General features: G+C 39.7%; 1 protein-coding gene across 6 annotated transcripts in view; it reads left to right on the top strand.

Annotated features, from left to right (window-relative positions):
- adgrb1 (adhesion G protein-coupled receptor B1) overlaps nt 1-16,070 on the top strand; it is a 447,596-nt gene that overhangs the window by 393,982 nt on the left and 37,544 nt on the right. For 3 of the 6 annotated variants that reach the window (XM_062979947.1, XM_062979946.1, XM_062979948.1), the window contains exons 23-25: nt 4,339-4,405; nt 8,521-8,606; nt 14,194-14,292. In XM_062979947.1, the coding sequence (XP_062836017.1) occupies nt 4,339-4,405; nt 8,521-8,606; nt 14,194-14,292 (252 nt within the window). The remainder of the gene's footprint in view (nt 1-4,338; nt 4,406-8,520; nt 8,607-14,193; nt 14,293-16,070) is intronic. The other 3 variants (XM_062979949.1, XM_062979950.1, XM_062979951.1) reach the window with 1 other exon arrangement.

Genomic DNA, 16,070 nt, shown 5'->3' with positions numbered 1-16,070 from the left:
GTTCACAGTGCAAGACACTTTTATAGAAGTTAGATCTAATAACAGCTAAGGGAACCCAACTCCCCAAAGGTTCCCAAAGCAATCTGCTATCCAGTATCCCCTTTAGATGCCAATCGTTGACTCCTGCAAAGCTGCTGTGTCTGGGATCTCTGTTGCTGCAAAAACTGTCTTCTGTTAAAGGATACATTCCCTGGGCAGCTTGGAACATCTGGTTCTTCCACTGGAGTAATGTTATCTGTATCTCTCCCAATTAAGGAAGCCTCGGAGCTATCCACAGCTGGGGTCTGTAATTGGAAGGAACTCGGAGGAGAACTGGGTGAAAAGTCAGAATAAGCTTCATCCTGGTCAAAGTTCATTTCTGAACCAGGTTCAGAACCCAAAAGCGGCTGGGATATAACAGTGTGCGTGCCTGCAGCGCCTCTCCTCTAGAATAGAAACAACTTTAAAGCCTCCTTAAAGCATGCCCGCCTGCCTGTAGTATCCCTCCTCTAGAGTAGAAACAGCTTTAAGAAATCTCCTTGAATGCCTTGGAAAAAGTGCATGGTGTGGAGGCCCAGGAGAGAAATTGTGTGCACTTGCCTGCAACACCTCTCCTCTAGAGCATAAACAGCTTTAAGAAGTCTCCTTAAAGCATGCACGCCTGCCTGAAATGCCTCTCCTCTAGAGTAGGAACAGGTAAGACGCCTACTTAAAGCATATGTGCCCCTACCTTTAGCACCTCTCCTCTAGAGTAGAAACAGCTTAAATGCATAAAATGATGGAAAGGGGAACCTGGGAAGCCCTCCCTCCAATAATGGGCCAGAGAGAAAAATAATCTTTCAGCACCCCAGAGAGGAAACAGATATCTGCCCTCCCAAATTTAGGAAGGTCCCCAAAAACATATTGGGGCCCCCACCAAAATCCAGGACACTGAAACAGACCACGGTTTACCCAGAATGCACAAGCCTATACAATAAATCATAGGCCCTTTGTATTAGCTGCAGTTAGATCCCTGGACCCATCTTTATCCCAAAATCCATGAATGCTAAAACCCCATTAGATACAGTAGTGTAGTAAAACAGTGCCTTTTATATAAAATGGCAAAATAAAGTTTTGCTTTTTGGAATTATTGAAGCTGTTGGATACCGAATTCAGAGGGCCAAGTGTACTTGCAATTGGGAATCCTCCTCATGCCACATATTGACCTCTGCTCAAACTACCGTGACTGCATGGAGCATTAGAAGAGAACTGTGTTGGTTAATGTTTGACCTTAATTACCAGCAGGGACCAAAATCAATGATCTCTGAAGGAAAGCCAAATTGCTTTCTATTACTCTTAATTCACAATGCTGGCCCCTGAATCTCACACAAATACAATTGCTTTGGTTTGTATTTACACCCTCACTCATTGAACATTAAGGGAAACCCCTCTGCTGAGATTATTGCTTCTCTTGTGCACTTCCTGAGCAGTCATTTTTGCCCCTATGGCAATCAAGAAATTCCACTACACCACAGAAAGCAAGGATTTCTTCCATCTCAGTGAAAGCATTAGGATGTAACAATGCATTCACTACTTATGTATTTATTTACTTTGATATTTCTGTCCACCATTTGGTCTCCACCAAGAAACCACTGAATTTGATCAAATATCTGACTTGTAATAAAAATGATACATTCCAACAATAATTAAATTAACACCAAAAAAAATAACATCTCAGACTCTCAGGATAAAGAGTCTTGAGCTTGGACAATACAGTGGAATGGGAGAGTTGCCCTGCATTTTCATCACCTGTCTTTTTAAAATGTTGAGACAAACAGTAGGTCCATCACAAAAGCACATCTGGACAAGATGGGCAATCTGTATGCCATCCAAAACATGCATGTGTTGCATCAATAAATGCACACTGAACTATAATGATATTTATGACCATCACAAACATCTAGCTGGACAAAATAGACCAAATAGTTGCAAGGATGAGATCATACAGAAAAGATATTGCAAAATATCTTAGAACCACAGAAATGTAGAGTAGGAAGACAACAAAGGAGTCATCTTGTTCAACGTGTTGTCAAAGGCCTTCATGGTTGAAATCACTGGGTTGCTGTGAGTTTTGCAGACTGTATGGCCATGTACCAGCAGCATTCTCTCCTGACATTTTGCCTGCATCTGTGTCTGGCAACTTCAGAGGTTCTGTTTAATCTAGAGGTTGTAGCAAAGACTACAAATGCTGCATTCAGAAAAGGATAAGAGGGAACCTGTAATCACTGCAGGAGTCTATCTTATACTGTGCAGCTGTTGACAAGTCTACATAGGGACCACCAAATGTAATGCCCAGACACAAATCAAACAACATGAAAGGCACTGCTGACTGGTTCAACCAGAAAAGTCAGCTATAGCAGAGCACTTGATGAACCAACCTGGGCACAGAATATTATTTGAGAATGCTGAAAAATTCTGACAACCCTCATGTCAGACTACACAGAGAAGCAATTGAAATCCACAAGCATGTGGACAATTTCAATAGAAAGGAATAAGCCATGAAAATGAACAAAATCTGGTTACCAATATTAAAAAAAAACCACCAGAATCAAGACAGTAAATAAAGAACACCACTCAGAAGCAGGAGAATTCCAGACAACAAACAACCAAGTGCCAGTTAACACCTCCTAAATAGAGGATACCTCCAGCTAACAGAGGCCAGGCTACTTCTATGTACGAGTTACCCTCACTGATTGACTTTGCAGCTTCATGGCTACTCAATGCTATTTAAGCTTGCTAATAATAATAATAATAATAATAATAATAATAATAATAATAATAATAATTTATTTCTAGACCTCCCTCTCTCCCCAGAGGCACTCAGGGCAGTTAATATACATATAAACAGCAACATTTGCATTTGCAACATTGCAACATTCACACTTGCTTTAAACAAACAAGGTTTCTTTCACCCACCCTGGACATTCCACAGATATGTATACTCCACTTCCTTCACTGCCAATAGAACCTCTGAAGAGGTTCTATCTCCAGCCATCAGGAGAGAATGCTGCTTGGTCATACAGTCTGGAAAACTCACAGCAACCCATTTTGTTCAACAACGATGTGTGCAGACAATCCACACCTATAGCATCCTTGAGAGGTAGTCACCAAACTTTTATTTAAAAACCTCCACCAAGTCACAGCCTTTGACATGCTGTGGCAGTTTGTTGAGTGACACTGACCATCATAAAGTCCTCCTTAACATTGTTGTTGTGTGCCTTCAAGTCTTTTCCAATTTACAGCTGGTCTCAGCTCAACTGGTGAAGGGAAGGAGAAATGAATTTCATTTGGGAGTGCTCCCACATTTTCCTTCTCCTAAGATCCCAAAACACCTGGATCTTCAGAGTTTAAATTGCCTTCCACTTCTTCCCTCTCTACTGTAGGCGACAGCAGCCCATGCCCCTCACAGAGTTTGATATTTATTGAGTAGTGAGATATTTCTGGATAGAATGCAAGGACCACTGAATCACATTCCAAATACCATCCGAAAAGGGCCTTGGGCATGTTAAGTCTCAACTGGCTGCTGGCCAATGGCCACTGTGTTGGATTGCACTGATATTTATTTGAGACAGAGTTTCTCAACTCTAAAGCTGATCACTCTGGGACACTTATAATTCCAATAGTCTCTGTCCTTGAACTTTGGAGCTTTGTCTGAATATTACTAGTGATTCCTGACTAACAGAAACCCAGATTGTGAGTCATTCCCAAAGGCAAAGTGCTGACATGGCTGTGAACCAGGAGCAGATGCTATCAGGGATACCCAAAGAGAATACAGCTACAGTACAGCCAGACTAGTATTTAGGGACTTGGAATGTCCAGGTGGTGGATTCCCAAAAGTTCAAAGGAAAACAGACTTAAGCATCACCTCAAAGGAATCTCTCAAAGAGGAACCTGAAGCGAATCAAAATTTACTTTTGATGAATTTGGGAGAAATTGAAGGTGTTCACCTTCGCATGACCTTTTAAATTAAGAAGTTTTAAAAGCATTCTGCCAAATAAAAGCATTCAAACAGTAGTTATTCATCTATACAGTTTTTTATATATAAGTTGATGTTACAATTGCAACATATAAGGGACTACATTACAATAGAAGTGTATAACAACAACATAACTTACCTTGTATTATATTATATACCATACCTTTCCTTTTTTTGCTGTGTATAATAAACATCTGTGCGTTTAGCTAGATAAGAAGTGAAAATGAGTTAGGATGTTGTTTATTTTATTTTATTACAGTTTTGTGATATTAATGGCTAGGTTGAGCTTTGAAGCCAGCATTGCTAATGTCCTAACCTTTTTTTCCCTCCTTTTTCCTTTCCAGCTGTTGGCTCTCTTTGGAAGGCGGCCTGCTGTATGCCTTCGTGGGACCTGCAGCGGCTGTCGTTTTGGTATTTTATCCCAGCTTAAGAGAAATTTCCCCCATGTGGTCTTTATCCGTGTTTTCACCCCCTACTTCCATTTCTCATTTTAAAGAATTCTTCAAAAAGAAATAACCCTTAGGAAAGCAGAAATACCTAAGCCATGATTCTTTCTCCCCATGAATCCTATTCCAGAATAATCAAGAGTATGAATTCTATAAAGTATATTTTAGTTAGAAAGAAGGAAGGGATTAAATAATGGTTTGCTTCTTGGGGAAATGATAAGTAGAGCTGCAATGAAATGATCTGTCAGACACTAGTAGGCTTTTCAACAAAACAGAGACTCGGGGAAATAAGCTTTAGTAACCTTTCCTTAATTAAAAAAAAGGGGAGGGCATGATGGAAAAAATAAGCTATTGTGAAGAAGATCAGGCAGTGCTGTAACTGCATTGCACATTGTTTTGGAATGACTTATCTGGAAAGGTTGTTTATTGGTATGATAAACTCATGTCATGCTGGAATGAAGCAGAAAATATCATAGGTTTGCAAGGTTTGAGACAACCTGTGGCAGACATGGGAAAACTTTGGCCCTAAAGATGTTTTGGATCTCAACTCCCACAATTCCTAACAACCGATCGGATGTTAGGAATTGTGGGAGTTGAAGTCCAAAACATCTGGAGGGCCGAAGTTTTCCCATGCCTGACCTATAGCAACACATTCCCAAAGGTTATTGGCCTGGTGGGCTTCCCATCCTGAATCCAAATGCCTTTGAGCAGCTTTTGGGATAGCTTGTAAAGTGAAGCAGCCTATGAAAGCTTTGACTTGAAGAAACCCGCCGTTTCTCATGTAGAGGAACTGGTTGTCTTCCAAAATTAGTATTCCTTGGCACTCCCCTGAAAAATTGGTTGGATTCCAAGGTCTGCTTTTCCCAGACACCAAACGTTCATCATGGGAAAGGCTCTGAATCTGCTGCGGATGCAATCTAGGCTTCTCTGACCTTGGCCAAAGTCCTGCTGACAGTTCCGATTTGCCAAAAACTGCTCTTAAGTGAAGCTTAATTGGCTTGGGGGGCATGTCGAGAGAGGCATAGCAAGGCATGATAAAAGGGATGTCTGATACAGAAGGAAGGAAATCTTATTTTATCTCATTCAAGAATAAAAAAGTTGGAAACAATCTCCCTCATCCATAGATTATGAGATTTTTTTGCATGTCCTTTTTGCAAACATTTCAAGATTTTATTAAAAGACATCAGATAGTTACTTTGCACATAAAGTAATACTGCAGACACAAAAAATACAATCCACAACTTTTTGTAAAATAATCCCTCCAAATACCGTATATACTCGAGTATAAGCCAAGCACCTAATTTTACCACAAAAAATGGGGAAACATCGACTCCAGTATAAGCCAAGGGTGGTAAATTTCAGAAAAATAGATACCAATAAAATTACATTAATTGAGGCATCAGTAGGTTAAATGTTTTTGAATATTTACATAAAGCTCTAATTTAAGATAAGACTGTCCAACTCTGATCAAATCATTATTCTCATCTTCTTCAATGTAAATGTGCTTATGTCTCCTTTTAATGATAATAGAGTAAATTAATACATGCAATTATAATAATAATAAATACAGGAAAATAATGCAAATAATAATAAATAGAATAAAATAATAAATGCAATAATAATAATAATAATATCAGAGTGAAATAACAAATGTATTATTATTAATAATAAAAATAGAGTAAAATAAATGTAATAGTAGCAACAATAGAGAAAAATAATAACTGTACCATATATTCTCGAGTATAAGCTGATCCAAATATAAGCCAATCAGGACCCTCACCTGAGTATAAGCCGAGGGGGCTTTTTCAGTCTTAAAAAAAGGGCTGAAAAACTAGGGTTATACTCGAGTATATACAGTATATACTGTAACTCCCTCATCCATGGGCACAATATTCAAGGTTTTACTTACTTACCCATGCTCCAAAAATTTGTTCCTCAGAAGTGATTCTTCTCTTTTCTAGATCCTCCAGTATGATTCTATAGTGTGCTTCTGGCCTGTGTGTAGTCAAATATAGGATTCATTATTATCTACAATTTTAGGTATCTACTGAGGTAGTCTTATCTTTTCCATCAATATGGAGTTTTACTATATAGTCAGCCTTCCATATTTATTGGAGTGAATTAATGGAACAGAATCTCCGCAAATGTAAAAACCTATGAATAAAAAGAATAGCTGGTTTTTTAACCTTAGACACTTCTCTCAGAATCCAAGTCCTCCAGCATGATTTTATGGTCAACTTGAGTGGCACCCTAGCACTGAAACACCAGCACCACACCTGAGTCATAGAATAGAGTCATAGGATCATAGAGTTGGAAGAGACCTCATGAGCCATCCAGTCCAACCCAGTCCAGTAATTCTATCTAAAAATGTTTATTTAAGAAAGCAGATAAAAAGGGAAAAGGGAATTTCCGAAAGGATCAGAAGAAATAGCAAATGCGAAATAGCAGTAATCCTAAAATTCCAAAATACATCAAGTCAAGAGAACCAAAATCCACAGAAGTACTTCAAACATAAATCCATACACAAAGAAATAGGAACTGTCCCAAGGTAAACCCTTCAAGAAAACAAAGGCATGGTCCGGGGTTGTTGAGTGTTTTTCGGGCTGTATGGCCATGTTCCAGAAGTATTTTCTCCTGACGTTTCGCCCACATCTATAGCAGGCATCCTCAGAGGTTGTGAGGTATGGCATGGTCCGCCTCTCCTTTGAGAGGTGTGAAGCCAACACCACTTAATTTAAGCCCATCCAAGTAGCCATGAAATCATGCCAAATTCACCTGGACTTCAAGGTCTTATCACGGATTCTCTGAGAACATCTAATTTGTCTATTTCTCACTCACTCTGTTCTTAGGCCTAATCTGGCTTCTTGGGAAAACTCCCCATCAGCCAAAGGCCATTTCTCAAGAGAACTGGAACTTTCACTTTCCCTAGTTGCCTGGGAATTAGCATAAGATTCCAAAATATCCACGTGTGCCTGCAGTTCTCTCCTAACACTGACAGACTCCTCGCTTTGAAACCCATCAAACCCCTTGTTCTCTAAAATGTCAGAAAAATCCTCTTCCGCTTGCTGAGATACAACAGTTTACATCTTAGGTTGATGATGGAATGTCACTATTGATCTAGATATTCTTAAACGTTCTCTCTAGCAAACATTAGGGCCTCCAGCATGACTTCTTGACCAACCTTTGTCAGAAGTTAATCATAGATATTCTTAGAGAGAACATTTTAATCAAAACTGTGGATCTGCCAAGTCAAATCCACAAATGTGGACAGCTGACTGTATTTTAAACATTTCACAGCAGTTAACAATATGGTTTCCAATCTGTACAGAGGGGTGGCATTCTGCAGTGCAGTCGAGCAGGACACTGAAGGATGATGGGCCCAGCTCCATTCCAATAGCAAGTGGTGGCATGACATTGAAAGCATGGACACCAGCTGGAGATACTGTCACAACTTCTTGCATTTCTCCACTTACTGTCAGGATGGACCATCCCTCATTGGCCCATTTGGCCAGTGCCACAGCTCATCTACACTGTAGAATGAATACAGTTTCACACCACTTTAACTGCCATGGCTCAGTGTGATGCAATCCTGGGAGGTGTAATTGTACAATTCTTCAGCCTTCTCTGCCAAAGAGTACTAGTGCCTCAACAAACTACCAAGATCCCATGGTAGTTAAAGTGATATCAAACTGCATTAATTCTACAGTGCAGCTACACCCATTGTCTCTGAGATCTATGGCCTTGACTTTAAGGTTGGGTTTGGATGTCAAATGGGGGAACACATCATAGCCATAATACCATGGGGTGTGTGTGTGCATTTGTAAAATCTGCAATGATGTCACAAATTAGACATGTTGAAAGCTGATTATAGGCACATTTCATTAAAAAATGAAAGTAAATATATTTCATGTGTATGTTTCTGATGCAGGATCTTATCCATGGTTTGTTTTTGACTGAGAACAAGGAAATGTGTGAATGCATGTTATTCTCTGATTGATATCGGATTGCCTTGCTGAATTTGACCTGAATTTGTATTAGGCTTCCAAACAAACCTATCTGTTCTTGTTTCTTTCCCAACAGGTGAACATGGTTATTGGTATTCTGGTGTTTAACAAACTTGTATCCAAAGATGGAATAACAGATAAGAAACTGAAGGAACGGGCAGGGTATGCCTTATATCAATCATTCCTCTAAGCAAATGGGTGAAAACCGGAAATTAAAAAGTCACGCTTGGTAACCAGGCAGGGAAGGAAGGAGGAAGAAAACATGAGCAATTGTCTGAAAAGGTCAACTGGGGGGAAAAGAAGGGTGAAATCAGTTGTGTGAGAGAGAGGAGAATGATTTCTTTTTCACCTTTGTGTGGTTTGTTAAAGAACACAAATGCAACATGGCCCTTTAAGGAATGCAGTGTGAACTCACAGCAATTCGTACCATGCCAGCTTAGGATCAAGATGGGGAAAGGTCCAGCAGAAATCCTATTGCTTTGTCCCAAAGGGAATATACACATTGAATAAATACTTGAATGGTAGGTGGACATATAGGTTAATGCAATGGATTCAATGGCTCTACTTTGGTTGGAAATACGGTAGGAATTGTGGAAGTTGAAGTCCAAAACACCTGGAGGGCTGAAGTTTTCCCATGACTGAGAGTAAGGTGGACAACATGTGGCCTCAAAGCCCTCTGACCCATGTTTGTTTTTAAAGTATGGTATGATTTGGGGCATTTATTTTGCCTAAAAACCATACAAAAAGCCACCTTAACTCATGCAAAGTTAACCAACCATACCTCATCCCCATAGGTGTTTCCAAAACTTTAAACATGCTTGTTATCTTCTCTAGCTGCTCTCAAAGGGACAACAGACAGAGATCCATCTTCTGCTGATATTTTGAGAAGCTCTGCAGAGGAAGTGTTTGTCTTTGCAATCATTTCCTCTGTAGTTCCCACCAAACTTGTGATAGGAATTTACATGTTGTCACTTTACTACAGGGACTGCAGAGGAAAATCGAGGTACAGTAGACTCTCAGTTAACCAGCAGCTGTAGATGCTGGATAAATGTAGTTTCTGATTGCTTGAGGGTTACTGTTAAATAGGCCCAACTAATACTACATTCCATATTATGCTACACCATAAACTTTGCACTTTGTTGTGATACACGGTCTGAGGGTCTCTTGGTCCTCACATAGCTGCTTACCTTTGCTTTACATGCAGATGCTTCTTACTTTCCTCCAGTGAAAAGAATGCCAAATAGCAGAGCTGGATTCTACAATCTGTTCTGCAACCATGCCCAAGTAATCTCATGTGGCCAGACCTTCCTGTGCATATTCGAAAGAATTCACTGCAGCGCACTCCCTCTGCTACAACCCAAACCACAGGAGAGTCTTTTGAACATTTGAAAAATGAGGCTAGACCTCCTCAGAGATTTCTCCCAAGGAGATCTAGGCAGATGTCACTTCTGCATTTGCCTCAGAGAAAGGAATGATGGTTGCATGCAGAAGTATTCAGAGTAAACAAATGGTCAAAATTTGCTAACTCTGAGCATCATATTGTTCCAATGCCTATCTTCCTCCTCCTCTTCCTTCTTCTTCCAGCTCCACCTCCACCAAGAAGATCCTAGGCAGAACCTGCTGATATGTGATAGGACACATATTTGTTGTGAACAGCAACATAGGGTGCATTGTTCCTGTCCAGACCCTATTTTAGGACTAAACTAGGTAATCTGCAGCCAAACCAAAGTGGTGATACTCCAGACTGGTCCTGGACATGGCCACACAATGTGTGACTGACCCACAATGGTGGCACAGACTAGTCTCGGGCTTGGGCTGTGGCGCAGGCTGGAGAGCAGCTGCAATGAATCACTGCAATGAATCACTCTGACCAGGAGGTCATGAGTTCGAGGCCCGCTCAGAGCCTATGTTTGTCTTGTCTTTGTTCTATGTTAAAAGGCATTGAATGTTTGCCTATATGTGTAATGTGATCCACCCTGAGTCCCCTTCGGATTGAGAAGGGCGGAATATAAATGCTGTAAATAAATAAATAAATAAAGATGGAGGCAGCAGACTGTGAACAGTAGATTGATCAGCATGGATCATAATCCTGCAAACAGTATCAAGCCACCCTGGAGTTTCACCTAAACTCCAGAGCATTCACCAACTTTCCTTAAGTGGGAGGCTAAACTGTTTTAACCTGATTTATCCCACTATAAGGACTGGAGGTCCCTGAACATCATCTAGACATCCAGGAACAACTTCTCGGCCACTGCAGGCTATTGAGCTTCTGTAGGTGAGCTCTTCGTTCTATGAAACCTTCAAATAATTTAAGTAATTTTTCTTCCTTAGTCTGCAAAAAAATTCAGATGTGGAAAATAAAGTTTTCTACATCTATTTGTGTCCTGAAGATATTAAGGGGCTGTCCCCTCTCCGATTTCTGTTTTAGCTGTGTTTCGCTATGGAGTGGATGAGGTTTCCTTCCCTCCCTGTCACCCTCTCCATGAACTCAACAGCTCTCCTATGTTCCTGTATTGTACCATCACTGTGCTGAAAGGCTATGCCATTATCACTATGACTGTGAAAGAAAGGCAGGGATAAAAAACATGTTCAGTCTGGTAACACGAAATGTAATGAGAGAAGGAAAGTCTAAAGCAAACTACTATGGCAAAAGTGATGCCCCCATTCAATATCTCATTGGCAGGACTGTTGAGACAAATACAGGAAGAACAAAGACAAGCATTAAAATGTGGGAATCCTATCCGTGTATATTATAAATTCCAGGATAAGGGAGGGATCCTAGTCTTGAGTTCAAATGGTTGTCACCAGTTCCAGAAACAGACCAGGGCAAGAGGTTTGTTGTAAGGATTTTTTTTTCAAAGTACAACTCCTACTAAATCATCTGGCCATTGACTGGTCTGGAAAAGCCCACAGCTACCACAGCAGCACCTACATAAATAAAAACATCCCAAAGGGTATTTGAGAATTTCATTATTTAGATCAGAAGGTAGTTAGTGTGGGACACAGACCAAAGAATCACCACAAAACTTTAAAAAGAATAAGACCTAGCTCTCCTTATCCTTCACATAGGGGTATTACGCATATCTGTTTTACACATGAATCCAATATCAAACCACACAACCAAATATCTTCTCAACTGCAATTCCTTGTCTTAGTAAAATGCAGCCATGTTTCTATGAATTCCTCCTCTGGCTGGTTATTGACCGTGTTGAATGTGATCTGAAAATGAAAACACTGAGGAAGATGTGGGGCTTCACTTTTCATATCTCCTCCTCCTCCTTTTCTGTCAATTTCTTTGCTTGCATGTGAAATCATTTAAAGATGTGCTATCCATGTTGAAGGGGTTGCCCAATCTCTTGCTCTGTTTGAAATGTGTTACTTTTTGGAAATGCAGAAAGGATCTGGAAAACTCCAGGCTGGGTTACTTTCCTGGCTGCTTTCAGCCCATTTTCTAGGAACTGTGTTGGAAAAGGAATACTGCAAATAATTGGAATGCAAACATATTTAATAGATTTATAGAAAGGGAGTCAACTGACGCATTCTCCTTATCAAATGATATGAGGTGGGATCTATCTCACTGTTTAGGAATGACATGGCTAAATAATAATATGACAGCAAAGCAGCAGGATTCCACTGTGCCTTCATGTCTGGATACATTTTCTATGACAGTTGAACTTTCTTTTTGTCATCATCTCTTTGACCAATAATTAGAGAATTTTTAAAAATCCCTAAAATGATCCGAAATAGGTTTCTTGACTGTCCCAAAACCCTGAAACAGAGAATGTTAAACACAGGTAAGAATTTTTACAGTTGAAGACTATTTTGCACAAAATTACCTTTTTATGCAGAAAACAGAAATTTCTGAACAGAAAATACATTCTCTGTGTTACATTTTTTCGCAGAATAAGTTCCAAGCTACAAACAGTTTTTGAAAACTACAAGTTTGCATTACCTTCTCACCATAAGGAAAAGAAATAACAAAATTATCCATGCAAGTTTATGAATCCTTACATTTTTTTCCAAGAATATGAAATATTCTTGGAAAGAATATTTCAGTATGAAAATCCATCTGACACTATGAGAGTTGGAGCATTAATTAGAACTCTTATTTCCAGCAGCCAATGTTAGATGCTATTTTTTTCCTACAGAAGTCACCTAGGTGCTGTGTTCCCAGATGGATTCTGGAAAAACAAGATGGTGGCTAAGACCTTGGCTGTAGACAACTAGAACTTCATGTGCCACTGCTATCAATTGGGAGTAGTAGTGGCATAAAAAACAAGGAAAGAGAAGTGATCGAAGCCCTCTTTGACACCCTGTAAATGAGCTAAAAATATCAGATAGCAGCTTTCAGTGTGGTCTATTAAGTTTTCTTACCTAATTAGAAAAGACAATGCATCAATGAATTCCAGTAGAGAAGGCACTAAACAGCATATGTAGAAAGACAGAGATAATAGGGATGTACACTGCCTCCTCTGCACATTGGTTGAATGTGCTATCAGTGTGCTCTTACAACAAATGTCTTTTCATGTTGATCAGAAATAATTATTCATCACATCAAGACTACCATGTTGGCATTCTCCATTTAAAAAGTCTTCGTGATGACAACAAGTAATAATAATAATAATAATAATAATAATAATAATAATAATCACATCACAGTTGTGGAAAAGGAAAAGGTTTGGATCATTGATGTCGCCATCCCAGGTGACAGTCGCATTGACGAAAAACAACAGGAAAAACTCAGCCGCTATCAGGACCTCAAGATTGAACTTCAAAGACTCTGGCAGAAACCAGTGCAGGTGGTCCCAGTGGTGATGGGCACATTGGGTGCCGTGCCAAAAGATCTCAGCCAGCATTTGGAAACAATAGACATTGACAAAATTACGATCTGCCAGCTGCAAAAGGCCACCCTGCTGAGATCTGCGCGCATCATCCGAAAATACATCACACAGTCCTAGACACTTGGGAAGTGTTCGACTTGTGATTTTGTGATATGAAATCCAGCATATCTATCTTGTTTGCTGTGTCATAATAAAATAATAATAATAATAATAATAATAATAATAATAATAATAATAATAATAATAATAACTTCATTTTTATACCCCACCCCATCTCCCCGAAGGGACTTGGGGCGGCTTACATGGGGCCTGGCCCGATAAAACAAACAAATAACAGTAACAAAGCAATAAAACAATTATCCCAGTAAAAGTAGATGTTCCTCAGAGGAGGAAAGGAAATAGCAGGGGTTGAGGAGACTATCACTTGCTGATAGATCCTCTGCTTGGCCATTCCACGCTGATGATCCTGCTTACGTGTCTCTGTCATCCAAGCTTACAGTCCCAATGGGTGAGATGCTGAAGCGGGTGGTATTGTGGCGCCACAGCCTCAAAACCCCAATCTGACATTGGCCAATCATTTTCCAACACAGTTCCACCCAAACCCATTGACTTTGGGGTGGGAAGGAGAAGGGCTCACGGTTTTCCTCATGTCGAGTGATGCAGATGAGAGTGTCAACCCCCCACTTTCTGTTATTTTGTTCCTCTCTTTCTCTCTTCTCTCTTTCAAGCTATGGATGTTGTTGGTTCAAATTTTATTTTATTCAGCTTCCCTCCCTTCCCCAAAAAACATTTTAGCTTAATATTCTTCTCCCCCTCCTTCCTTCTTTTCTTTTCTCCCTCCCCCCCTTTCATTTGTGTTCACGAGCAAAGTGTTTTGTTTCGTTTCAGTCTTTTAATTTTAATTGCAGTCAGATGGCAGTGCCCCTTTACGGCATCACGCTCAAATGTTCCAAGTGTGGAGTGGTGTCTTCCGGTGAAGTTTCGGCCACAGCCACCAGTAACGCCATGTTAGTTCCTCTAATTTCAACTTCCTTCCTTTCTCCTTTTTATTTTGAAATTATTTCTTTTAGTTATGATTCTCCTTTTCCATGCTCCTCTTTTGCACCCAGTTTGGTTACTTCTGCCCACCCAGCCCTTCTGCTACCCTCTGTCCTTCCCTTAGTCTACATTCAGATGGCTAACTTCCTTAGTTTTCCTGCCGCTCTTTAAAATGCTACGCACAGTTGGATAAACTTGGGAAGCTATTTTAATGCTCGGATCTTAAATATTTCAATGGAAGTCAATCGGCCTATTCTATTTTTCTTGACATCTAATGTTCATCCATTTCGGTTCTGAAAGTTTCCTCTCCTGATAGAAAAAGCCAATTTTATGAGAGAACTTTGCTTTGGCTAAGATACTACATAGGCATTCTATATGTCTTCCAGACAATGTGGAGGTTATTTCTACCCTATTTTGGTCACCCACTTTAGGCCCAGGTATTTTGGCAATACAGTAGAGTCTCACTTATCCAACATAAACGGGCCAGCAGAATGTTGGATAAGCGAATATGTTGGATAATAAAGAGGGATTAAGGAAAAGCCTACTAAACATCAAATTAGGTTATGATTTTACAAATTAAGCACCAAAACATCATGTTATACAACAAATTTGACAAAAAAGTAGTTCAATACTCAGTAATGCTATGTAATAATTACTGTATTTACAAATTTAGCACCAAAATATCATGATGTATTGGAAACATTGACTACAAAAATGCGTTGGATAATCCAGAATGTTGTAAAGGAGCTGTAAAGGATTATTAATGGGAGAACAAATAATAAGGACATCAGATGGAAATGGTTGAATGAACAAATTTTGTAAAAGACACTGTGTAAGGATGGAAGTCAATTTTATGTATTCCCTTCTTTCTTTCTTTCTTTTTTTTTTTTTTTGGGGGGGTTTTTCTTTCTCTTTTAAACCTATGTAAATGTATGTATTCCTTCTCTCTTAAATTCCCCCCACAACACCGGTTTACCCTCCCACTCCCCGATCCGTGCACAAGGTGGTGTGATTTTATTTATATATGGAAAGCATCAATAAAATTATTTGAAACGATAATCCAGAATGTTGGATAAGTGAATGTTGGATAAGTGAGATTCTACTGTACCAGTGAAACAATTTGTGCATGGGGCACACCAGATAAAAGTTATGCACCATCCAAGAAAATGCCACCATGTGGCTGGAATCCTGTTGATGAGTCCTAACTGGAATATACTATTCAATGTTTGAGTGATGAGTCAATGCATAGGTAAAAACCCACTTGATACATCAGGTTTAATCTTGTTGTGATTAATAACCAGATTGAGTCTCGTATGAAATGGTTCCACATCCTCCATGAACTAAATACTATATGTCCATGGCACAGCCACCAAAAAGGTACAATTTCATGTTTGTATCCAGCCAGAAAAAGCAGTCATCCAGTATTAAATGGCAAAAGTTCAGAGTGATGTGTGTATATGAGTATAGTGACTGCAGGGCTATTTCTGTGCAATTCCATACCTCCACTTAAATTTACTCCTGTAAGTCCTTTCATCATCTTCAATTGTATATAGAGCTCCAAACTAAGCTCTTCATTCTTCTGCCAAAACCTTGGCATTCCATACATGCTCATGTATAAGTTGATCTCATATACACGCCGAGGACACATTTTGGGGCAAATATTGTGCATTTTGATACGACCTGTGGGTACAAATGTCACCAAGGGACCATCAGCCACTTACAGCCATGACTGTTTCCTAGTGATGGT

This window comes from Anolis carolinensis, chromosome 4 (genome assembly GCF_035594765.1).
Source record: "Anolis carolinensis isolate JA03-04 chromosome 4, rAnoCar3.1.pri, whole genome shotgun sequence".
NCBI lineage: Eukaryota > Metazoa > Chordata > Lepidosauria > Squamata > Dactyloidae > Anolis > Anolis carolinensis.
The sequence above is the reverse complement of the archived record's forward strand: the minus strand, read 5'-3'. Positions and strand labels throughout refer to the sequence as shown.